Genomic DNA, 27038 nt, shown 5'->3' with positions numbered 1-27038 from the left:
ATGGATACAAAAAGGAATATCAACATTAAAGGTCCTATTGATACTTTGCAGCTGCTGTCATCAACATTCCCTGGAGGTGTTATGCTAACTAAAGACACTACTGTGTCTGAAGCTCTGTTACTCAAATTAGACTTTAATCTGAGCTTTATTTTCACACAATCTGACCATAGAACTGACTCAGCTAGAAAGGTGGAGCCGATTTTGTGCTGTTAACCAAGTCCTTCTCAAATAACATTACAGCCATAAGCTAGTAGGAATTAGCAAACAGTTTTTCAGGTAGTCACCCTCATTGTTTTGTCAAAGACTAACTAGGACTCGTATTGATCACAGGCTCCTGAAAAATTTTCAAAAAATGTTTTCTTGAGTGAGTAATGCCTCATTGAGGAAAATTCCAAGTGAAGAAAAAACATACATGAGACAAACAAATAGTGGGACCTCAACCAGAAAAGTTACATAGTGCACCTGTAACCTGAAAGTTATTAAGCTTCTTAGTGGAGTAAAAGTAATTAATCTTAATTATAATCAAGAATAATCGTTGTAATGATGTATGGACTTTAAAAATGCAGCAGCATGTCTGGATTGCTCAAATATGTAGCAAACATCTCTGGATAGATTTTTAGGGAGAAACAGAACTACAAAACCATAGGACCTTTAATCTTGATTTTAAAGTGCATATGACAGGTTAGATTATTCACTTAATAATAACGTAGTTAAATTAACCTAATTTTATTTTAGACTTAGCTAAAAATGTCATCTGTTTTCACTAATAAGACAGTTTTAGCCAAGTTTATAATTGTATGTCCTGGTTGGACATGGGCAGTAATTGTGACATATGTAGATGTCGATGATATTTACAGGTAATTCCATAACTGTTACTTACCAACTATACTCCAAACAATTGGTTCTCTACCTTGGGATTGCGGAAGATTTTTTTCTGCTTTAAAACTCTGTATTTTTGTACTTTTCCTCTCAACCTTTTCCACAATCTGACACTTAACCGATATGAAACTATAAGAAATATATGCAGGTTCTATCCCACCAAATGAAGTAATTACAAAAACATGAAAACCTGTCTTATGCACTTTAAATCTTTTTGCAATGTGTAACATATAACTAATTTTCAGCAATGAAAACACAACATGCTTGGTTTGATTGCTGTCCATTTAAAACAGTGACTAAAATAAACTCTAATTAGTGTCTTGAGTAAACGTAGTAGTGGTTGTACATTTCTGAATGAGGTTTGAATAAAGTGCACAATTGGATGGTCCCCTCACAGCTGCAGACCGGCTGGAGCTCCAGGACCGACCCCGATCAAACCAGGACTAGAACAGGACTTCAGTGGGTTTCAATCACAACTGGTTCATACCCTCCAGCAGACACTCTGAAAGAAAGAAATACAGAAAATTAATGAAATGTGCCACTGAAAGTCTATGGAATGAGACTATATGCAAATGTATTTCTGTCATTGTTTAGTCCCGCTCTAGTCCCGCTCTAGTCCCGCTCTAGTCCCGCTCTAGTCCCGCTCTAGTCCCGCTCTAGTCCCGCTCTAGTCCCGCTCTAGTCCCGCTCTAGTCCCGCTCTAGTCCCGCTCTAGTCCCGCTCTAGTCCCGCTCTAGTCCCGCTCTAGTCCCAGTTTAGTCCCAGTTTAGTCCCAGTTTAGTCCCAGTTTAGTCCCAGTTTAGTCCCAGTTTAGTTCTGATTTTGTTAAGTAGTCAGTTGAGGTCTCAGTCCAGCTTTGTTTTGTCATGGGTTAGACCCGGTTTGGTCCCATTTTGGTCTGATGATGACTCAGTCCAACTTGATTCTTTTAGTTTTGGTTTAGTGCATTTAACAGAATCATAACAGAAACAAAAGTTGACTTAGGCAAGAAAATATACATAAAATATTATTTGGCAAATTATTTGGCAAACCCATAAAAATACTAAAATCCAAAATGGAGAGAATGTAGGCTTTTAAATTACAATATCTTAAGATGTAAAAAAGAAACTCTCAGCGCTGAAAAAAGTCCACACCAAAAATTCTACTTGTTATTACAGTTTCTCTCATCGGTTTGCTTGGTAGTTTGTTTACCTGGTCCCAAGCCTGATACCGCTCAGAGCTGTGGTGCCATCTCTGCTCACAAACAAACGCAGGTTACTGTCTGAAACAAGCAAAACAAAAACATCATTAGTCTTGTGTTTAGTAGTTTTGTAAATACTGAACAGAGTATTGGTAGCGTGTGTACCTTCAGTGTGGTTGAGGTCGGCAAAGTTCTGGCTCTGCACGATTTTCTCTACGATGTCGTCCGCGTCGATTCGAGTGTCGTTGACCCAAGAGGGATGGCTCTCCACTGAGTCCTGCTTCCTCCTGAAACACAAAATTTACCCGGTCAAATGCTTCCTTGTTGTTAAAGCTTGTTAGAGGGTCAAGACATTACTTGGGCAAAAGGTAGTGACTGGGAGATGACGTCACAACACCACAGTGCACATATGTGGAAGGCATTAAACCACCTGAGAGTAGAGTTTAAGCCAAACCTTGAACTTCCACCGCTAGTGCATCGTGTACATTTATCTAGAATCAACCTGACACTAGTATTTCTAGTTAAAAAGGCTGCTTTAAGGATATGTATTGTTTTTAAACTATGGTAGCCTCAGAATGTTCTGTGCCTCACCTGGCAGGCCTGTTTGGGGGTAGGGCAGGTCGTGGGGGCCTGGGGGGTTTGTCTGGTCGTGTGGAGGATGGAGGCTCTGGAGGAGAGACTTCAGGGGGATCTGAGCTGAAGCCCAACCCAGATGCACTGCTCCCTGTGGAGGTGTTCCTTCGGTGGGTTAGGTCCGACAGGCTGGAGGAGCACGAGTGTTCTGTGCTGTAGCCTAGCAACAACAAATGGGCAAATCAACATGAATATAGGTTATTTTCTGGATTCCTATGACCACATGTAAAACTAGCACTGTTGACAGAAGGCTATATGAGCAGATGTAGTATGTAATAGATACCTGAGATCTTGCTATGCTGGCTAGCGTAGCTGGAGTTTCGGGAGTGACCTGACTGGAAAACTTCAGGCTGACTCGGGTTTGACTCGGACTCCTCCAAAAGACCTGGAAATATAAATCATTACAATAAAAAAAAAAAAGAAACCAAAGGGTGAGATAAGGCCAGACAAAGTCTTTAAAGGAACATTTATTGATTAATTAATTTTATAGGGACAATGCATTTGACTCCACATTATCCACTTTTAAAACTCAACTCAAACTCTGGCTGAAATCAAATCAGTCATGTGATCACTAATCAATACATGGACCTCCCTTCTTACCTTTTTTTTTTTTTTTTACTCCTTACTTTTTAACTCTTGTATATTGTACTAATGTGATGTATTTGTTGTACTCTTTACCTGCCTGGGGACTGCGGATGTAAATTAGCTCTGTAGCTATAATCCGGCATATTTACATTTGTTCACAACAGATGTTCATTAATGTGCATTGTCCCTATCAAATAAATAAATAAATAAATAAATAAATAAATAGACTAAACATCTGTAATTGCAGTGTAAATATGCCAGATTATAGTAAAGATGGTAATGCATTAAGCAACTATGCAACTTTCTGAACATGGTGCATTACCTGCATGATTACATGGAAATAGAAAGTTAAAACCTCAGAAAATTTTCCATGGAATGTTATACCATACTGTGGAAAATTACAGCCAAAGGAGCAAAATTTCCAGGCAAACAAGGAGGAGTAGTTTGTGCTTATTTGGGCCTTGGGCCTCTTTTTTCACTTGGTGAAATAGAGTAAAATTCAACTCCAGGGGTGGTTTGTGCGACCCCTGGCCACTTCCTAGACACAACAAATTGAGATATCAAGTGATAAATTTTTGTGTATGACTGTATTTTTTATTATTTTCATTATTTTATTACGTTTAAACCGCTGATAACATCACAAAAAAACACAGAGACCCCTCTTTAAATGCATGCATCTTTAATATGATGATTGAATACCTGAGCTGATGATGGAGGGGCGAGGTTTGGCACTGCGTCCTAGAGACACTCCTCCGGAGCTGGGCAGAGGTTCGGCCGTGGTCCCCTCTCCTTTGCAATCCATCTGGAGGGCTGGCTCACGACCAGAAACTGTGATTGATTTGGCTGAACTTGGAGCCCTGGGACAAAAATACTTTGTTACAACAATGATAAATAAATAAAAAAAATCTCTAGGAATTAAAAAAGGGTCTGCACCTTATTTTAATGTATTCTAGACAAGATAAATGCTCTTTACAACATGTATAATATGGTAAAAGCTGCTAAATAAGGAAAAATGTATACTGTAATATCTGTGTAATCCCTCAATCATCCAGATCTGATCCATAATAAAAGAAATAAAATCTGTCAACTGCACAAAAAGTTGTAGGAGTGAAGACGTTTTGCTGCTCATCCAAGCCACTTCTTCTGTTCTTGTCAGATTACTGGTGGACACTGCCTTATATCTATCGGAAGGGAGGACCTAACTAAACTGAAAGTGAAAACTGTGTACTGTAATATATAATCTATGCATTTTACAGTGTTTAGTTACGTATCAGCTAATACAGATGCAGCTGACACAGTCACGTTTTTTCATCCCATCATACACATTGTAACTAAGAATCATAGGAAACAACTGGCTGACACTATCCCAGACATTTGATTCTCTGTCATGGTGCATTATCAAGAGCATCAAAATTGCTTAAGTGAAAAAAGTAGGTGGAGATTGTATAACTACATGCAAACAACTACAATGATACCATCTCAGACAGTTGTTTCTGTGTCATGGTTCAATATCACAGCAGCAGAAAGGATGAAGTGGGCAGGGATAAAAGTTCAAACTAAAACATATTCCTCACTCATTGTTAAAAACCAGGTACCCGACCCTTTCAGATTTCAGCCTAAAAATCCACACAGTTCTTTCTTTCTACATGGTACATTTGACAGTTCTCAAAATCTGTCCAAAACACTTTGAAATAAATCGAATATTTCTCCAACCAATAGTAAAGATTACCTAGCTGGAGGATTAGCTTGTTGAGCACAGGGAGAACATGCAAATTCTATCAAAATAAACCCCACATGATAGGAGAATCAAACCAAAAAACATCTTGCTCTGAGGAGAGTGCTCGGCATACTGGGAGTAGTGAATTCTGTTTGGCTTGGCTCTGATCGGGAGGAGAGAGTGAGTCACTGATTACTGAGGTATTTGGTTCTAAAATGTTATCGCTTCAGTCTGATGAACTGTCAAACATTCAGACAGATGTAAAAAACCTGGAGGCAAACCAAATCAAACAAGAGGGAAATGGCAACCTTTTGTCAAAACAGGACAGCCCAAAGAACATGAGAAACAGACCAACACTTAAAGGAGACATACTGTGTAAAATTTACTTTTTAGAGATTTTGAGATCTTATAGTTGTGGCCCCTTCTCATTTACCCTGTTAAAGTTGTATTTAGAGTGATTCATGCATGTTTGAGTCATCTTTATTCCCCTGCATTCAAGGCAGCATTGCAGAAGGGGAAAATCCCTGTTTTCCCCTACCCACTATTGATGTCCACTGCTCTGTACTTGGTAACGTTTACGGCAATGTAGAGTAAAGGGGCAGGTGGGAGTCAGCTCTGCAAACAATGTTTTTTCCTTTTAAAACACTGCAATTTAAAATGTCAGAGAGGGCTGGCTCCAGCCCCACACTAAAGAGCTTTCAATCAGCCACCCCTGGGCGTGACCTCCAGGCTCCACTCTCAAACCACGCAGCTTAGAGGGGAGGTTTAGCTTGAGTTGGGTTCAGTTAATATTATTTGCATTTATTTAATACATTCTGATAATTTGATACGAAATAATAACTAATTCCCTCTAGTCAATTTATGTTTTTACTGTCCAGTGTGGTTTTTAGTCTTAATTGCCTCCTTTTTGTTATAGCTGGTCTAATCAGCCAGTTTAAATAGGTGTGTTTAAGATGATGCTCTACGATACAGCTATGTAGGCACCGGTACTAGCCTTAATGAACTACAAAGCCCAAACGTATGATGGGAAATGCAGTGCTGTCAAACGCATGCACGGCAGACTGACAGCTGATTGGATCCTATATGTTTTGATAAAACATCGTGTCCTGCAGTTCAGGAGCCCTCCCTCCTCTTTCTTCATCCCTCATCTATTTACGTTTATATGACAGATAAGTAAAATCAGACAGAAAAGCCCCAGGTGTTGCATAATACTGATATGATTATTATACAATCTTGATGACTAAAAGTCATTTTCACCACAGACCAAGCCTAAGAATGTAAACTTTATAGTGAGCTCTGGATTCGTTGCTCTGGTGATGTGACGTTGCATTCAGTTTTACATAGTTTTATTCAGTGCAACACTTGCAACAAAAAATGAACACGAGGTCTGTCCCTCCATTCTGTCCTGTGTGATCTTAGGCTGCCTGGCCAATCTCGGGCTTGAGGAGTGTCCTAGCTGATTTCAGCCATCTTCTCCTCCTCTGCAGTCGTCTGCTCTAGCCGACAATTCAGGTGAAGATTTTGGCATTTTAAACACACCTAGTGTGTCCCCCATGTGTCCATCTGTTTTGTCATGTATTAAGTTGGAAGTTAGCTTCTGTTCCTTCAGGTGACATTATGTTATTTTGACCTCTTTTATTGGCCCAAGTTATTGATAATATTGAATATATTTTGGGTTCAATAAAAATCTTAAACTTACAAATTTTGTTGTGTGTTCTGTGCCCAACCTTCCCCAAATTATAATGCAATTATCCACGGGTGTCAAAGATAACTACATAGAAGACGAAAGCACAATATGTCTTTAATAAAAGAGGAGAAGGTAGATCAAAAATATGTTACCGTTACAAACACAAGGTGTACTTACGTTTTAAAACAAGGGTCTCCAGAAAGCAGCGTCATGCCAATAATCACCTGTAAAAACACATTCTGATCAGCACAAAGCTCTTCTAACTGGTACTGGCACTAATACTGCAAGTCATATCACTGCCACCAGTACTCCTGCTAATGAACTACTACTATTACTAGAAGTGAGACGAGTCTAAATCTTCCAAAAGTGTTACCTACAGATTTATGTATATTATTGTGTTGGACAAATAAGTAAAGTGCATATCATTATTTGCTTTGGATTAGCTCTACAAACTTGCTGTATTTATCTTATGGCTTTAAGTCCTTTCAACTGACAGAAATCACGTCTTAAGGCTAAGTAACAGCAATGCTTTCTGAAGCTATAAAATATTTTCATTTTTGCTAATTTATGCTGACAGAGAAAAACAGTTTTTGTTTCATGCAACTTGACTATAGCCTAAATAATTACAGAGATATTAATAATAAACAGGTTAACAAATATGCAATCTGAGAGTAGACATCGACCGATATGTGTTTATTCATGGCAAAAGCAGATACCTATTGTTTAGAATCCAGAGCAACCGATAGTCGAGAAGCTCTGTCGACATTTGAACTGATCCACAGCCCTTTTATACCAAAAACCTTTAAGAGAGCAGTACCTTGTTAATGAAGTGTTAAAATAAAGCTTTGCGTGTATTTTTTTAGGCAGCAGATTGACCAAAACAACACATCGGCCTATGCTGGACATTATAGTAATTCTACAATGTCATAGTTATAGATCAGATATATTGGGCTGATGTTTCACCCTGTAGAGTTAAATCTCTAGCACGTGCCAATATTTCATTTTGGCTGACCTGCTGCCATAAAAATACACTTAAAGCTAAGAGATAACAGCACAAAACATGACAACACTGTTCTCTTAGGTCATTTTCACACATGTTAGAGCGCTCCGTCTACTGACCCCAGGGCACACTACATTTAGTTCTGTTTACTTTACATTTGGGTGAGCCTTGTTCATATCCACTGCTCACCATTCACCCCAAACACACACCATGAGCCACATGAGGGTCCATCAGCTGATGTTGGACTTATTTCTATGACAACGTGCTTCAAGTAGACAGACCCCTATGAATACGCGTACACACTTGCTTCCCCTGTAGTAGTGGTAATTTCTTTCACCTGTGGTTAAATATACCAAGGAAAACTGTATGTGGAGGAGGTGAAAGTGGTAGGGGAAAGAAAAGCTTTTGGAACGACACACTGCTAGATCCAGGCTTACCTGCATATACAGAGGCAGAAGGAGACTAGTCTCCTTCTGAAGACCAAGATATTAAGTTGATCCAAATTGCCTCGTCACATGAACGTGTTAAACAGCAGCTCTGCAGTGCCCATTCATAAAAATATGTTAACCGAGCGCTTTTTTGCTCAATTCCAAGCACTTTTACTGCCACAGTGTCCACACCACACTCTTCCCGCTCCAAAGTACAGGTGGAGCCACTCCGAAACTTCCTATTTCATACGCTCTCGGATCTGTTAACTTACCGTGCTCCAGAGTGTAACAGTTGGGTTCACACTGGCCCAAGTGCACTGCTCTTGGAGCAACCTAACAAGTGGCAGTGTGAAAATGACCTTAAAGGTGGATTCTAAACAATCAGCATCAGCCATAGAAAAAACCCGTATTGGTTAATCGCTAGTCGTGATGTCACATTAAGGCAATCTATTAGCTGAATCAGAAGACTAAATAAATGTATCTAATGAATAGCCTGCATCTGAACTGAAATCATATAGTTAATTCCAATTTATGACATATTTGTTTTCACCTTGAGGATGGAGTTGTCCTGTCTGGTGTTCTTAGTGTCGTAGCCCTCGAGTAAACAGCAGCGCACAGTGGAGCCAGAGCCAGCAAACTCCGCCATGTTCAAATCTGCAAAGCCCAGCTGCAGCACGGGGACACATGGGAAAGAGATATTGACTCTGTACACATTGTATTCAGAGTGCATGTAAATGTGTTTGATATCATACTTATTTATTAAAGTGACGGTACTTTTTCTATGTAGGTGAGCAAATGTGTTTAGCCCCAGTACATGTACATTGTAAAAGCAGCTGTCACTCAGTGGTTTAATAGATATTTTTCAATTTGCTAATTGCATCCATTCAAACCATGCTTTCAATTTAATTGCAATGAATCTCGCAGCCCTAGTACTGTATCCTTCAGACTATATATATATATATATATATATATATATATATATATATATATATATATATATATATATATATATATATATATAATTTATTTATTTATTTATTTATATTTATTAATATATATATATATATATATATTAAAAATGAACTTGGCTAATACAAGCAAGTCTTTTGATAGATCTACAATTTTCCCATAACAATAAAATATAAATAGTACAAAATTCTTCCTATAGTTAGCCATGTAGAAGTGGGTCAGGGAGCAGTTAGCAGTCCCAGAGGAGCACACCTTTGTAGTGAATGTTGTCTTAAATTAACACATTTCCCTTTCTTCAACTGGAAGTGTTTTCTTAGGTGTGGGGTCGCAGGAAGTTTGGCTTAAATTTAGACTAACGGAAAACCTACATGAGGAAACGAATCCGGCATGGAGCAAACGGGAAAGTTAGCGCTAGCATAGCGCCAGGATGTTTTTTAGGATTTTAACGATTGTCCTTGGAGGAAATCATTCATCTAGGCCGCACTATACTAGCGGTCATTAAGGAATTATCTAAAAATAGGAATGAACCGCTAACTCATGCTGCTACAAAGTTTGTATTAGACTACTAATAATTATTTTATTGATTATAAAGGTCTACATGGGACAACAGCAGAAGCTTTTGGGTGAGTTAGCTGAAGATCTGGTATTTTTGGTATATACAAAAAATTAAAAATTTATCATTCACAAGTTTAATCTTAATGTCTTAAATGCATGGTGTACTAGTACTTTTTTTGATAATTTTTTTTTTTTTTTGCATGAACTCTCATACAGGTGTAGTCAGGTGCAATTACATATAGATACGCAATAGTTTTGAAAGCTTTTACTGCATACCCTTTTTTGGCGATATGTCTTTACTCAACCAAGAATTTCTTAATATAGCCCTAATTGCAGTATGTGATTAGATCTGTGATGTCCAAAAGTAAGAAGAATGGCTAAACTAATCCAAGCCTGATGTGATTGTGATGGTAGATGGTTGGAGATGGTGCCCTGAGCCGCATAAAGTCTAAAAATGCAGTGTCCTGAAGGCTGCCGATGATTATCAGGAAATGTTAATATTTACAAAACCAGAGGCATTTGTGGTGGACTCATCCATCATTGCGCCTGACTCCTGGTTCAAAATTATGCATCTGTAAAGAGTGTTACTAAAGCCAAAGCAGATGCCAAAAAGAGGTCTTGTTTCTTTGTTTTTTGTAACCGTTTTACATCTGTGGAGCACCTTTCAAAAGATCCTTTTGTATGTATTATCCACAGAAGGAGCCTGGACCTTTGAGAGAAGGATAGTATTGTGTTTTGGGCAGAAGCTAAAGGTGAAGTGACCAAACTAGGGAGGTCTAGATTAATCTGTCAGTTGATCATTTGATTTGTGATTTTGTTTATTTGTGGACAGGAAAGATGCCTGTGGTTTTCTGGATTTAGCGAAGGTTTGGTTTTTCTGCTCACTCCACCTAACTGGGTGTGACGTTTCACCCACTTAGGCTGAAGTTTTTGCTTAAACTTTCACCCTTTTCCCAAGTGCTTTCAGTGAGAGAACTTGTGCCATAGTGCTGCACAGTCTAACTTCGGACATGTATTTTATGGAGTATATTTGTAAAACCTCCTACGGACAAAACATGGAAACACAAAATGGCAGCAGCGGGCACACAACTACATATGCTAGCACTGAATTGTGAAGTAATTTGTATCAGGCTAAAACAATGGTGGCTCGTAAAGCTATCATTGTCAAATTACTGATAGCAATTTGAGCTCTGCCCTGATCAGAATGAGTTTGGTGAAGAAAGCAGTGAGGGGTTAGCAATTTAAGGGTATATGTAGGATTACTGAAACATCTATGAACTCCAACTCCAGGTATGTATTTTGATGGGAAGGCCACATTACAACATGGTTAAGTAGTAATGCTTTAATAGATACTACATTGTGATACTTGAATTTACTTAGTAAAATGAAAAGCATATTGGTAAAAATTACAACCATACCAAAAATATCTCAAATAATTGCAACAGCCCTGATTCAGAGAGAGAGAGGATCTTACCTTGGAGTAGGTCTTGCCCCCCTTCAGTTCCTGTGAGAAAAACAGGAAAACCTTATGAAGCGCTGGATTATTACTGTTCTATTACCGTCCTGGAAATTACAGGGCAGAGGGCAAAAGGTTTACTTAGGATTCAGAAATACACAGGACGCATGCAGAGGAGCGGCACTGCAAACTACCACTGTGAAGATCAGTCATGTAAAGTCATGTAAATGTTATCCCGGTCCAGTCCCGGTCCATTTTGTTCTACTGGTTTTGACCTAGTTGAGTCCCTACTCAGTCCTTATTTAGTCTTAACTCAGCACTGGCATAGTCCTGGTTTAGTCTTGACTTTAGTCCCGCTTTAGTCCTGATGTAGACCTGGTTTAGGTCCTCGTCCATACCTTCCTGACAGAAACTCTGCAGACTGCTGGATCCAGGACTCCAGTTTGGGGGTTAGCGCTCATCTTAGACACAAAGGTGAACCTCTTCCTCCAGCGCACACAGTGGTCATGAACTTCCTCCCTGAAAACACAGCAAACACACAGAGGTTGAAATACTGAAAAACAATGTAAAAAAAATATATATATAAATAAATAATAATAATTAAATAATTAAATAACATATCAATCCATGATTTACAAAAAAAACAACAAAAAAACAGATATTAAATGTAATGTGTTAAAAAGATTTTTTTTTTCTTTTATTATTGTTGTTGTTTTAGCAAAAACAATAAAACAAAGAAATTTTTTATCTTTTGTTCAAACCTAAACTACTACATTAAAATTTGGAAAATGGAACTTATAGTAACCCTTTTAGTACAATATATGTACTAAATGTTATGTATTGTGTTATGTATATGTACATGTAATGTATATGTACTAAATATGTTTCAATTAACTCCATGCCTCTTAAAGTAAATGGGATGTATGAGATTGATTAATCAGCACTAGAGGACCTTTTAGACTTAGGACTTGTGTTTTGATTTATTTTGACTTGAAGTATCAGCGGAAGAGTCTAGCCTGGTCTGAGGAGGACAGGTCTGGAGTGTCTATATCCTGATTTTAAATAGATCACTTCACCCTAACCTGTTGCTAAAAAACAAACATTATGTCACACTTTTCCAGGAATTGGCAGAAGGAACCCGCCAAATATATCAAGTATGAGCAAATGTGAGGGACAGTGAGTAATGCCCACACAACACTAAAATGTGAAATAGACAGTATAGACAGAGCTGGATCTAATCTTCAGGGTTATTATTATTGATTATTATTCCAAAAACATGCTGCACACAGCTCTCGTTATCTGCACTAAATGTATCTGTCCCACATCAGACAGGGAAGTACCAAGGCATTTATAGAGAGAACACCAATAGCCACAACAAGTAGGCAAGGATATTTTTCTCATGATCAACCAGAGAAGAAATATTGCAATATTATAGACAATTTTTCAGTTTTATAGTGCATTTTAATATGTTCCATTATTGTCTTATAGTCTTTACCATTACCATTAACAAGCTTGTCTGTAATTTTCTTTCTAATCTCCTGAGACAATTCTTTCCTTTGCTTCCTCAGGTCCATGTTGAGAGTGGTACACACCATGTCACCAAACAGCACAGTGACAAACTGTAGCCCTATATATAGGCCCACTGACTGATTGTAGACACCTGTGATGCTAATTAGTGGACACACCTTGGATTAACATGTCCCTTTAGTCACATTATTTTCAGTCTTTTCTAGGGGTACCATAATTTTTGTCCAGGCCTTTTTCACAAGTTTATTTCTTTAAATAATTCTGTTGAAGCATGGTTGAAAAGCAATGTCTGACTTTCATTGGTTAAATTTCATAGAATTTTTTATTTATTATTACTTTTGTCAGATTCAAGTTATTTCTGTGACCATTGTGAGTTTTTCTTTCATTAACCAAAGGGTACCAACAATTTTGTCCACGTGTATATATGGTACAGAGGAGGAACAGTAAATATATGGTACAGAAGAGAGGGTCAGATGGAGCAGAAGATGCAGAGGAGACGGTCAGACGGAGCAGAGGATTCACTGTGGACTGCAAGGGACAGCAAAAGTAGTTATGGCAGTGCATCCACTACCATAACAGATCTATCATTTGGAATAACATGCTGTAAACCAAAGACTAACTGAAATAGACTAAACTTAACTTTGCTCCGTGGGAAGAGTGAGTCCATAATTACTCTGTGTAAATGTAGGTTGTACTTCAAACTGAAGCTCAAATGCGTATTTAAAACTACTCTGAATGCCAATAGCTTTTCATTAAATCTACAGCTTGAGCACTTATATTTAGAGACATGCTTTCCCACACAATTAAAAATATATGTCCAAAATGTTTTTCATGAGGTTAAAATGAACACGACAGGTCTTCATGTTTTTCTAATTATGACTTGGTTTGGTGAGATAGTACCTGTGCTAAATATTTATCAGAGTTTTACAGTCAGTTAAGTGGCAGTTTGATTTGAGAAGTTGAGAAGTACAAAAGTACGGGAAGTAGCACTGACTTCTAATTGGAATACCTTTAACTATGTCATCAACACAGAAGAGTCCATCCAAAATGCAGAGCCAATTTACACCCAAGGAAGTTTAAACATTGATCTAACAAAAAAAATGCCATTTATGTTTATTAGTCTAATCAAAACTATTGTGCATTTTAGATATGTTTTGGCCCTTGTTTAAATACTGGTTGCTAGGTAACAGTTATAATTACCTCTACGTATGTCATATGTGCTGCCCATGTCCAACCAGGAAGTAACATTATAAACTTCACCAAAATAATACAAATTATAATTATGTTATGTTTTAAAGAAATTAGTAGTCTAACTAGTAAAATGCACTTTGAATTTGAACCAACAACCTTAAACAATAATTTCATTGTGCACATTTTGAACTCAAAGCGCATTGGGATAAGAGGGAAAGCTGAAATTTGAACAGTTAAACTTCTACAAAGATGGAATAATCGTGTAACTACATAGTTTAGACATAGCAGGTTTTAGTAAGGCCCAATACAGACACAAAAAAACATTTAATTGTTTGCAGAGGACATCCCATTATTTAAATCATTTGAAACTTGCTTATTGCCACCATTCAAATTTAGAATGAATTACAATCCTAGCAGCCTTATTTCATTACATGTTTTTCTAATGGTGCAAAGACTTCTAAAATGCTTGTTTTCATTCCATAAACTGAGTATTTTGTCAAATGTTAGTGCTATTGCTCCCTCCCACTGCTGAGGACAGGGGGGCGGTCAGACTCTTTGTACCCACGATCAGGCCTCTGATTGTGGGTCGGCAGAGTGGGCTGTTGCCATGGGCCTAAACAAACCGGAGTGGACTCAGCAATGCAGTCCAGAGCAGCAGCAGATAAAGGCGTAGACACTGTTTAACCCGAGAGCAGCAGAGTACCACCCCCAAATGTGAATGTGAGGCTGGGCTGTTGTGTAATAACAGGAATAGGGCAGCACAACATAATAGAATTTTTTTATTTTTTTTTGCTCAGTGCACGGTTAATATGATAATATAAAATACAGCTGGGTGAAAGAACAAAGCCATGGGATTTTGCTTTTTTGCCGAAAAGTATTTATTGCACCGAAAACCATAGAAAAACATGCATCGTTATTTTGAGTGGGCTTGCATCTCCACAAATCTGACTCATATTTGGCCTAGAGAAGGGCCTCTACCTGCTAGTTTCCATGGACATTATTCCTTTGATTGTAATATTCCACAGTATGAGATAAAACGTATATATACATGGAGAATGTTCCAAAGCATTTTTTAAACTTTCTGTTTGTTTCTATTTTATAATGCAGATGATGTTTAACCTAGACAAAGTTACATACTGTTACTTTAAACTTTTTTCCTCATATTGATGAATCCCAATTATTCATTCAATATAATTTTCTCACTAAAAAGAAACACAAACTGGCTTCCAATATTAAAAGGAAGGTATGTAGCCACTCTTATTAATGATTAATGATGAGCAGCAGGTGCTGTGGTTTAGGTGATGACCATTCAGATTAGAGTGAGTCCCTTTTTAGGTCTAAACCAACTCAATTTCAGCATTCGGCAACCTTTCCACTTTCTGATTGGACCTTGGACATCACGTCCAATTAATTTTAATTTGTATTTAAGAATAAATCAGCATTACAATTGTTACCAGTAGGAGCTATATTCGATTTAACATGTTGATCTCGTATCTGGGGACATAGTTAGGTTCAGTTCAATAAATTTCCTGAATATCAACAACACACACACTTGCTACTATTTGGTGTAAAAAATGTAGTTTATATCCCCATTAAAAAAAAGACCTGATCATTGATCAAAACTGATCATTGACGGTTAGAAAGACTTGAATCTGTATTAAAATTTGGTTAGTTGCACTGCCCTCATGTGAAATTTACTTTCCAGTTATGATGTTCTCAATTTTGTCCTGATTTGCCCTGGTCTTGGGGTATACCAAGTTTAGATTGATATTTTTTTAACTTTAAATATTCAAAAATGTGGTGCAGCCATTAAAAAAAATATTTTTCTGGATGGCATTGTGAGGTGGGAAGTATTTTAGCTCTGGAGATAAGGATGTCCAGTATGATTACTCACATATGTATCAGATTTCTAGTTGATTTGGAAATCTTTAATGACCATCTCAATTTTAAATTGTAGGTTCAGATTGTTTAGAAAGCTCCAGGTATTTCATTGGTTCATTGGTCTTGTTGTAATGTGTGGGTCACGCTCTGAGCCTCGTGTCTTTCTTAGAAGAGGCCCCTATTTCCAGTGACTGTGTTATGTTTGGGGTCTGCGGGAGTTTAGAGCTTTTCCGGTGTCTGCTCAGGTCAAGAGGGCTTCCAGGGATTTCTCCCTTTTCAAGAAAACCTCTCAACTAGAGCAGATAGCATAACATCCCATATTCCTCCAGTGTTTGGTTGACATGGGGGCTGCTTTCTGGTGTGGTTGGATAAATATAGCTGGAAAATTTAAGAAGTTGTATCATTTTTTATGTGGTCAAAACATCCTAAACAAAATACTATAAAGTGGTTTATGTGCATAAAATATTATTTCAATATACATTACAGTAACTATGGAAGACTAGTTGCAGTGTCAGAACCTAGAGAGTGAAATTTATTTTACAGTGTTGCACTAAGTTTTAAAGAAAAGGTATTAAAAAATTGACTGAGATTGAGGGCCAATCCCTGGATGAACTGTTTTGAGACTGCATACCATAATAACACCATGCGACACGCCAAGAACATCATCTCTGACCCCAGCCATTTTCTAAACACATGTTACCATCCAGGCGTAAGTACTGTGTGCCATGCTTGCAAAGGTCAGGCACAGACAGTCTTTCATACATCAGTCTATCCTTAAACTAAATGACGAGCTTAATCCATAAACTGAATGATGCCATGATAACCAGAATACTGTCTTTGTTAAATTGTCCTGTGCGTGAATCTCTCTGTGTGACGTCCTTTTCATTGACAAACTAATTCTGGATCTGACAATAAAGTTTAATTTAAATCTATATCCAAATATAGCATTTAGCTTTTTCAAAACAGTAAAATGTAGCATGGTGATCTATGGGTATTAATTGCCAACACATATTTAGAAGTGTAATACACCCTTTTTAAAATAAAGTATCTTGTGTGCCAACCAATAATTAGTTCTAGTAACTCCACATGTAATAATTCCCACCGTAACCATCAGAGGGACTTGAGTGACGTATGAGTTTGGTAAATGATGAGTGGACTGTGCACAGGAAAGTTTTAAACACAGGAGCAGGACAGAGCCAGGAAACAAGGCCAAAGAGTGACATCAGGAAGAGCCTCCAACCATACAGCAAGTGAATGTTATTGTTTAAAGTGTATATGAGAGGTTTTCATGTTTTTTAAAAATATGACTTGGTTTGGTGGGACAGTACCGCTGGTAAATATTTATCATAGTTTTACTTCAGTTAAACGGCGGTTTGCGGGAAAAAGTTCTGAAGAAAAATACAGGAAGTAAAGTTGATTTCTAAAACAGAATATCCCTACCTATGTCACAACCAAAAAACAAACCAAAAATTCCATCCAAAATACAAGGACAATTTATGTGCAAGAAATTAATTTTTCTGACAGTTTAACCCTTCATTTCAAAAATTTGAAGATGAAGTCATGTAGTAGTCAGTTATTTTTCTTGGCAAATAAACACTATTGTGTAAATTATACGAGCTTTGGCCCTCGATTACAATATTGTTGCAAGGTAACAGAACTAATTACTTCTACATATATCATATTTGCTGACCATGTCCAAACAGAAAGTAATATTATAAACTAGAAATTCGGTTATGTGAAATGAAATTCAGCTTTTTGCAGAATGGTAATGGCTTTAACTTAGCCATGTCAAAATCCAAACTTGATTGAAGAAAATAAGGCTAAATTGGAAAAAGACAAAGAAGAATCTTTCTGGAAGTTGAGTAACATCAGCAGCAGGCTTATTTGGATAAATATGTCTTGTGTTGTCATTTGGGTTCCAAACAAAGCTCCTAGCATTTCCACACGGAATGAGTCACTCTGGTTCATGGAGCCAAAATCACAATAGGAGGAAAAACATATTCACTTAAGACTTGATTATGAGTTAGACTTCTGTGAAAAAGGCCCTTTGGTCAAAACCATAGACTGTATATATAAATGGACACTGATAGCCCGCTAGCCTCTGAGATCCAAATAGGAAGTGAGAATGGGCACAAAGTGGTTCCGTTGAAAACCGCACTGCTCCCAGCCTAATGCTTAACCAGTCAGTCCTAGTTAAGCATTAGGCTTGGAACTGGGCTTAGACCTGGTTTAGACCAGGTTTAGACCTGGTTTAGACCAGGTTTAGACCTGGTTTAGACCTGGTTTAGACCTGGTTTAGACCTGGTTTAGACCTGGTTTAGACTGATGGGTCCTCCAGTGAAGGGTTTTGGGGTTTTTTTTAAGTGCGACTCAGCAAAATGCCCATAGAGATATCATTGGAGCGGAAATGACAGTGATTACTGCTCTACCGGGTACCATTGTGCACAGAGCCAACTGTGTGTGCACTGCAGTTGATTTTCCTCTCAGTTGTGAGGGGTGGCAGGCAGAGACAATGGTTAATTGCTAAAGCTAAAACCTACAGTGTAGGGCTGAACAATTTGGAAAAAATACCTAATACCCCGCTTCTAGTGGAGGAGTTCAAATATCTTGGGGTCATGTGCATGAGAGAGGGAAGGATGGAGCGTGAGATTGACAGGAGGATAGGTGCATCACCTGTCGTGATGTGGTTACTGTATTGGAATGTTGAGGTGAAGAAGGAGCTGAGTCAAAATGCAAAGTTGTCGATTTATCGGTCCCTAACCTGTGGTCAAGAGCTTTGGGTAATGACCGAAAAGACAAGATCGTGGATAGAAGTGGTTGAAATGAGTTTCCTCTGCAGGGTGGACAGAGTGCTTCCTTAGAGATAGGGTGAGGAGCTCAGAGTAGAGTTGCTGCTCCTCAACATCAAGAGGAGCCAGCTGAGGTGGCTTGGGCATCTGTTCCGGATGCACCCTGAACGCCTCCCTGTGGAGGTGTTCCAGAATGTATATCCCACCGGGAGGAGGTCCTGGGTAAGACCCTGGACACACTGGAGGGACTCTCGGCTTGCCAGGGAACACCTTGAGGACCCACCGGAGGAGCTGGAGGAAGTGTCTGGCGTGAGGGCTGTCTGGGAGTCCCTGCTTAAATGCTACCCGGCCCCAGATAAGCAGAAGAAAATAGACGGCCCTAATTGAAATATGAACTGACAAACAAATACAAGAATCACATTTCATAACATGTTACAAATCTAAACTTTGGGGTTAGTAGTTTGTATGGTGAATATGGTGGGATATTTTGTTATTTATGGAAGTATTTATGGTGCAGCCTTTTGCAATTTGCCAATTGTGTCTATTCAAATTGTGATTTTGATTCAATGGCAATTAATGTTGCAGTCCTATCTCAGTGACTTAATCACTGACTGTGGGGGCTCTGCAGAGGCTAAAACTCTAATTATGGAAGAGGTAAGCTACAAATGAATTAGCCCAAAACAAGTACAAATATTATAAATGCCACCATTAAGCATCCTTAGGTATAATATGTCAGTTATATGCCAGTTATATTGGTATATTCTCTTTCATATACCTATATCTTCCTGCCCTACTAAACACCTCGCAAACCTATATTTTCCCAGCTATGGGATTTTCCTTTAGGCCGACAGTATTCAGAGGAGACCAACGCAATCCCAAAGTCTGGAAGTGTGTGAAAACAGGAAACAGCTGGAGCTCATCTGCACCTCCTTCCTCTCTCCACCCTCCCAAAATTTGGGATTTAATCACTCCACGCTCAGACCAAAAGGTGACGTCATCCACACTCGGGTCACTTCAAAACACCTTGCATCGCCATAATGATCTCGGAATTAGCTTTGGGAACATTAAAGCAACTGTAGATAAACAAATGGTGTGGTCCATTAGAGCACATCTGGTAACATGTGGGTGAGAAAAGGGTTTCAACGTGAAGCATAGTGTTCTAAGTAACTTTTAAAGTGGACGGTCAGACACCTGCTTTTCTCAATGGATTTGCTTTGGCTGAAATGTTCCACAGTTTGGCATCAAAGAGGGGGCATAGCACTTATGGGTATTATCTGCCAAAACATAACATATTTAGATCACCATCGCCAAAAACAACATGTTAACATGTATAATATGTTTCAGTTTTGTTTCTAATGCTCTGAGACACACTTCAGAGTGCTATCGCATTACTATTGGTGTGCATTTTGCATTCATTTTTTTCAGTTGTATAGTCTATTGTTTTGTATCAAGGAGGGTTTGAATAGGGCCTGCGAGAGATTACTCAAACATGCATGGATGACATCTAAAACCTCTTCAGACATGTTTTTGACAATGGAACAACATAATAACATGGTAGAAAGCTCCAAAAAGTAAATTTTATTTAATACCCCCTCCAACTCAGGACTAAAAACTGGGCTCAAACCAGAACTAAACTTCAACAACCTTAGATTTCTTAAGAGCTCAAAACCGTTCCCACCTCTTGATGTGTGGTGGTAATCCAAATTAGCTCCTCAGAGTTTTTAGTCGATTCACCTTCAACACACTCATGTGGATGGTTTCTATTTTCAAATAGCCAGTCTATTCTTTTAAAACAAAGCATTATGTTATAATTAGTTTGTGTGGTTGTTGTCACTCCCTGAATAATTAAAAGATACCCAAATCTATTGTCTTGTTTGGACTCTGTTAAAGCACTGGAAAACAGTATTGAGTTTCAAATTCCTAACAAGTGGATGTTGCTGGTTTAGTCTAAATTTAGACCTAGTTGGGACCTGGACAAGTCCTAGTTTAGACCTTGCTATGTCCTGGTTTAGACCTTGTTATGTCCTGGTTTAGACCTTGTTATGTCCTGGTTTAGACCTGGTTTTAATCCAGTTTAGTAATTTTTGGTACAGACTAGCATCAGTCAATAAATCTAAAGTCCTGGCTCAGTCCTGGCTCAGTCCTGGCTCAGTCCTGGCTCAGTCCTGGCTCAGTCCTGGTTCAGTCCTGGTTCAGTCCTGGCTCAGTCCTGGCTCAGTCCTGGCTCAGTCCTGGCTCAGTCCTGGCTCAGTCCTGGCTCAGTCCTGGCTCAGTCCTGGCTCAGTCCTGGCTCAGTCCTGGCTCAGTCCTGGCTCAGTCCTGGCCCAGTTTTGTTATAGCCCTGGTTTAGTCCTACTCTATGCCAGGCTTAGCCTTGGTTTTGCCCTGGTTATTGTTGGCTGTCTATATGCTTTAGTTCCAGTCCAGACTTAGCTGCTGTGATGAATAAACTGTGAGCACTGCCAGATGGAGACGGGGAACATGTGTTTAAGAGGAGCTAGGGCCAAAATGACTCACTCTTCTGTTAAATGGGTTTCTACATAAACAGAGAAAACGTGATCAGAGAGAGGAGGAGGAGTTCATTTGCCTGGGATCCAGAATACGCATACGCACATACATACATACACATTATATATATATATACATATACACATACATATATACACACATGTATATATACACATATACATATATATATGTATATACATGTGTGTGTATATATATGTGTGTATATATATCCCTGATTAGTAATGGTAAATATGACCGTTTACAAGGAAAAAAGAAAGGAAAGAAATATGACAGGGGACTAAAAAAACATTGTGAATTGTGAACCAGTGAGTTCCTTTGTTTAACAGGCCTGAACCAAACTTTTGTTTTGTTAGACGTGACTGAGGGTGTGCTGATCAGACAGGGTGATCAGACTGGCTCTGTATAAAAAATGCAGAACTCAGAGATGAGATAATAAAGTATGACTTTACTCAAAATCGTAATTGCACAGTACCACTAAAGTTTAAGGTGTGTCATTAATCAAAAGGTGACTAATGTAGTACCAACATTTGAATATTAAAATCCATATTTTTAGGTTGTTAGTTTTTTTAGTTATTTTTAGGACAAATTATAGAAACACAAAAACTATAGCCAGTCAGTTTGAGTAAAATTAAGCCCCAACCTACCAAAGTCTAATCAGTAAAAAAGCAACTAGATTTTTTTTCTCAATTTCCTTTATTTCTATAGTCACCACAACTAAAATTTTATTTAATAAATTACATTGTAGGTAGTTTATTAAGGTACAACTATGCTCTGATGTTCCACTTGTCCTTGAGTAGACCCTGATATAATCTAAACCTTACAGGCATGATGAGGGCTGACAGAGGAGCCACTGTCTGCAGAGGAACACTCTGTGCTTTTCAACAAGAGCAGATGGATTCAGTGATCAAAACTTTAACCTGTCTAACTTAAGATTTAATTTTCATAATAAATCTGAAAATCTTGTACAGCGTCTTTAACGATATCAAAAATCATTGTCGCATAAGTTCGTCGCATATCTAAAATAGCGCATCTATGTGACCTTCCTCCGTGTAGTGGGGAGAAGGACAAAGGCCTGGTCTGTGTGAGTGACATAACGACTATGAGCGCGGCTGTTTGCACTGAGGCGCATGACCAAGATAGCGGAATCTCAAGAGTTATGTAACAGTAACAGATCAACAGGGGACTGGACCATGACCATCCCAGGACCACCACTGGACTACAACTACTACGGCACTAGCAGCCGGCAACAGTAGTAGTAAAAGAGTAGCAGCAAAAATGAAGGCTGAAGTAGTTGTAGCAGCAGAAGTTATAGTAGTAGTTGTAGTTAGTAGTAGCAGTAGAATTAGCTGCTGCAAAGTTGACATGAATCTTTGGGTAGGGAATTCAGTTTAGAGCCGAATTCTTTTGGAAATTCTGTACTTTTATGTACCTTTAAATTTGATTCCTTAAATGTGTAGTTTGCAGTTGTATTAAAAGTTTAGAGATGCATATTGCACAAAATATTTACTCTTTATAAAACTAAAACTCCAGACTACTCCCACATGTACTGCGTATTGTAGCATCAAAGTAACAGTGTACGTGATGTGATTTTAACTCCTATCACACAATCTGTTTCTGAAGAGCTTGCATAATCCCATTGACTTTCTTCTCAATGATTAAAGCCTTTCTATCTACAATAAATAAGTACATTAGTCAAACATTTTATCTGTAGTTAAAATAAACATGTCTGAGGCCTCACTGATCAAAGTACAAAAGAGGGGCAAGAAGTACAGATTAAAAATGATACTATATTTATCATTCAGATGTTTTCACTGCTACAGCTACTACTACTACTGCTGCTACTGCTAATGCTTCTTCACTACTCGTGCTATTCACTTCACACATCATCGCAATATTCAATTTAGTGCTAGGATTAATAGTGGAAGAGTGTGCCACCTGCTCATCTCCAAGGAGATGTTAATGCTTTGCTTGGAATGTTCCACAGTGCTATTAAACCTATCTATCCTGCATTCTCAAATTCTCCCAAATTCTGTCTTACTTAGTTTTAAGTTTGTATTGTAGGTTTGTCAACAGTATTGAAAATAAGATACTAATCTATACTAAAACTCTTATCGAAACCAGATACTCATTTGAACAGGTATTGATACTAAAAACATTCACAGGGGAGAAATGAACCTTTTCCTGAATGGCTTTATAATGATCTTGTGCTGTATCGGAACACGTAAACTAGTATATGCCCATTGACCACTATGGAACCTACCTGGACGATATTTGATGGATGGATGACATTATGATTTAATGTTGAAAATCACATTCTCTTTCAAAAGAAAGAGTGCATTTAATTATCTTTAAAGTATTGGAAACAGTATTGCATATCGCGCTTATTCCTTAGTGTTGTTGTAATACTAAAATTTCAAACTTAATTTCAATACCATTATATTATTATAATCTTGACATCTCTATTTCAAAATGAATGGATTTGCTTTAAACATTGACATTTTAAGTAAAGGCAGATGTTTGCTGTTCTGAAAAGTGCCTTATTATAGTTTGACTTATAACCTTTTTATTTGGATAAACAATGACAATGTTTTTTTTTTTTATCTGCACTTGTGCTGTTTTCAATGTCAAAACTGCTTCAAAGCAATGTGCCAAAAACAACAGGAGAGAGAAAGGACCGTCAAAGCCAGCCCACACACACAGTTCACAGGCTGTAATTATAACAGACTATGGCAGAGTGGTTAGTCTGTCTCCTGCCCTTCAGTAAGGAGGTTGTGGGTTAGACTCCTGATCTCCTCACTGACACTGACTATATTGGCAAAATAATTAGAAGTTGCTCAATTGTGATTTAGCTAATCTTTATTTGTCTTACATGCACTATCAATTGTTTATTCTTGTTAAAATGTAGGCCAGATTTCAAAATTACTGATAAATGTCAGACAGTACATTCATTTGTTATCATATAGTAGACATTTAAATTTTATACTCAAGCAAAATGGCGAAAGTCACTTTTACTACTTCCAATGGCAAAACCGAGTTTTGTCGAATAATCAGTCAATGGTGTCTCAACCTACCTTAGTATTAACTGAATAATTATTTTTATTAAGAAAAAGGATTAGTAAGTAGAAGAGCAGGAAGGAAAAAGCATGTAGTAAGTAAGCCGGAGGTTTGATGTAACTGCCATTTACTAGTACTTCTCAGTATGCAGCTTTTGCACAACTGCTTTTTAGTCAACTGCTCAATGTGTTTAGTTGACCAAGATCTTCTTCAGTCAATTACAGCCCTCATACATACTAATGATCTTCAAAAAACAAAAATGCCAAGACTAGATTGTCAAATGTTATGATGTTAGAATCCATACATTTTATTGCATTACACTGGTCACAAAATATTGGAATACTAACTATACTAAAAACAGCAGTCTTAAGAATACTATTTTTAGTATATTGACAAAGTCGATCAAAGTATGTATGTATGTATGTATGTATGTATGTATGTATGTATGTATGTATGTATGTATGTATGTATGTATGTATGTATGTATGTATGTGTGTATGTATCTATGTATGTATGTATGTATCTATTTATCTTGTGTACTGTTTGTCCAAGCTTCTACAAATTGGGTTTATAATGATTAATGGCATTTATTTGCATGCACTGAATTACTCACAAAAGATCACATTAACATAGACATTTTTTTTACAAACACCTTACTATTTAGGTTCTTTTTCCCTTACAACTAGCCTTTTTCCTCTTGTTTCTCCATTAACAATTCCATATTTTATCAATTTAACCCATTGTATTGGCACAAAACAATCTGAATACACATTTAAAATAGTGAAACACTTTAATGACAACTGAGTGAGCTTTAAGAATGAGATTTTTTCCTTCACTTCATGTTGTAATGCGTGTTTTTACCTCGTAGAAGTGGCCACAAAGTCCCCATCCAGGAGCCGCAGTTTGCAGAACAACACTCCGTTCACAAAAGGCACTGCGCTCAGCTCCTCCAGCGTCAAATGGGTCTGGAACTTAAACTTCTTCTTTTTCACGAAGAAAGCCATGATTTTCACACCCAGATCCCGCGACGATCAGGCTACAAACCGATAAAAATATCTGTAAAAAATGCCAAAAATCCGACTCGTTAATTTGGACGTTTAGCTCTTTGCGCGGCTGATGCCAGTGATGTCCTTCTTTGGAGACGAACCGACGCAAAAATCTGTAACAACAAAGTGAAAAGTGGGTGAATAAACTAGTTAAAAGTTAAATAATTTGGGGGGAATTGGTTTAAAAGTGAGGTTAGACCTACCTTGATTCATGTCTCGTGTTGTGAGCTTCGTCTGTCGCGTTTCTACAACAAAAAAATGACAGAGAAACGACACTTCGCTTTTTTCTCCCGTTAATGTGACTTTCAAGCGAGTGACTTCCGGTTTGCGCTTCAAAATAAAAGAGAAATGCAAACCGAAGCAAACCCGGATACCAAAATGTCCCAAATGTTGAAATCATTGTTTTTGTTGTTGGTATAATTAAAGTGTGCACGGAGCACATTATCAATAATAATAATAATAATAATAATAATAATAATAATAATAATAATAATAATAATAATAATAATAATAATAATAATAATACATTTTATTTGTATTGCACTTTACATTTCAGAGAAATCTCAGAGTGCTACAGACACAGAAGAAACATATAAAAACATTATAAATCAGAAAAGGTAATAAGCATATAAAAAGACATTACAATTTACATTTGCAAACATTAAATAATTAATAGCAGTAGTAATAACAGTTAAAAGTCATAAAACTTGATAAGACTTGTTCAAAAAGAATGTCTTAAGGCCTTTTTTAAAGGCCTCGACACTTTGTGGTGCCCTCAGAGACTCTGGAAGGGCATTCCACAATCGAGGGGCAGCAGCCTGAAAGGCCCTGTCTCCCATAGTGGAGTCTGGTCCTGGGCTGGTGGAGGCAGTGAGTGGTGGATGAGCGGAGGTTGCGTGAGGTCGTATGTGGGGTGAGGAGCTCTGTGAGATGGGCAGGGGCAGCTCCATGGATGCACTGGTGAGGAGGCAGATTATGAAGTGTATCCTAGACTGGATAGGCAGCCAATGAAGTGAGTGGAGAACAGGGGTGATGTGGTCATATTTGCGCCTCCTCGTCCTGGCAGCACAATTCTGGATGTGCTGGAGCTTCTGCAGGCTCCTGCAGGATCCCGACGAGGAGGGCACTACAATAGTCAAGCCTAGAGGAGACAAAGGCATGGATCAGCATTTCAGCATCTGACTGGGAGAGAGACAAAGGCATATATCAAATATTTAGATTTTTCAATTTAAAAAGGGTTGAATAAATTAAAATAAATGCAAAATTACAAAGATAATATGAATTTTTTAAATGTATTTAATTTACATATTTGTTGAATATAAACACAAATTGCATCAAAAATGACAAAACTACCGGTGTGTCCACAGCAATATCTTGTGGGCACTTATTTATTTTAGTTTTATTAATTACTTAAAAGAAATTCAGCATCTCTATGTACTACATTTTGGTGCGGATATTGAATTTGCTTGTATACATTTTTGTAATTTTTTTCCTCACAGTAGTATTTCAAGTCATTGATATTTTAGTGCTCCCCTAATTTGGGTAATCATCATAAGAATCTTTATTTTGTAATTTTAATTATCGATCTATTCATTCTTCATAGTACCCGTGGCAGCTCATTTGGTATGTCATCTATAACCACCAGAGGGCAGCAAACACCTAACATAACAGTAAAGTATTCTCACCACAAACTTATTTGGAAGTATTTCCATATTAATAATCCATCATCTTATTACTCATCCACATTATAAAGAATAAAACCATCTTTTGCATAGCTCTTGTGTGCTCCTTCAGAGATGTGATGTTACATTTTTAGTTACCAATTACAGAGAAAAGGCTGCCCAAGAAACTAATTAAAACTAAACTAGTAATTGTAGATGTACGTTGTGAATACACTTACTGTAGCTGATAGTTGACCTGGTTTATTACTTA

General features: G+C 37.8%; 1 protein-coding gene across 1 annotated transcript; it reads right to left on the bottom strand.

Moving 5' to 3' along the window:
- eeig1a (estrogen-induced osteoclastogenesis regulator 1a) lies at nucleotides 1–25417 on the bottom strand. The gene is made up of 12 exons (XM_033972305.2): nucleotides 25310–25417; nucleotides 24922–25219; nucleotides 11488–11608; nucleotides 11108–11137; nucleotides 8660–8776; nucleotides 6859–6905; nucleotides 3977–4134; nucleotides 2976–3077; nucleotides 2651–2852; nucleotides 2225–2346; nucleotides 2071–2140; nucleotides 1–1381 (listed from the first exon to the last, which is right to left on the bottom strand). The coding sequence occupies exons 2-12, from the start codon at nucleotides 25062–25064 to the stop codon at nucleotides 1336–1338; spliced, it is 1158 nt and encodes a 385-aa protein (XP_033828196.1). The 5' UTR covers nucleotides 25065–25219; nucleotides 25310–25417; the 3' UTR covers nucleotides 1–1335.
- Between the last annotated feature and the right edge of the window lie 1621 nt (nucleotides 25418–27038).

This window comes from Periophthalmus magnuspinnatus, chromosome 9 (genome assembly GCF_009829125.3).
Source record: "Periophthalmus magnuspinnatus isolate fPerMag1 chromosome 9, fPerMag1.2.pri, whole genome shotgun sequence".
Classification (NCBI taxonomy): Eukaryota; Metazoa; Chordata; class Actinopteri; order Gobiiformes; family Gobiidae; genus Periophthalmus; species Periophthalmus magnuspinnatus.
This window is presented reverse-complemented; position numbering and strand designations above follow the sequence as displayed.

Coding starts and splice junctions, on each gene's coding strand:
- eeig1a (XM_033972305.2), bottom strand. CDS start 25,064: ATGGCTTTCTTCGTGAAAAAGAAGAAGTTTAAGTTCCAGACCCATTTG. Junction 6,906..8,659: donor AGGACAACTCCATCCTCAAG/GTGAAAACAAAT, acceptor GTGTTTTTACAG/GTGATTATTGGCATGACGCT. Junction 1,382..2,070: donor GGTATCAGGCTTGGGACCAG/GTAAACAAACTA, acceptor TCTTTCTTTCAG/AGTGTCTGCTGGAGGGTATG.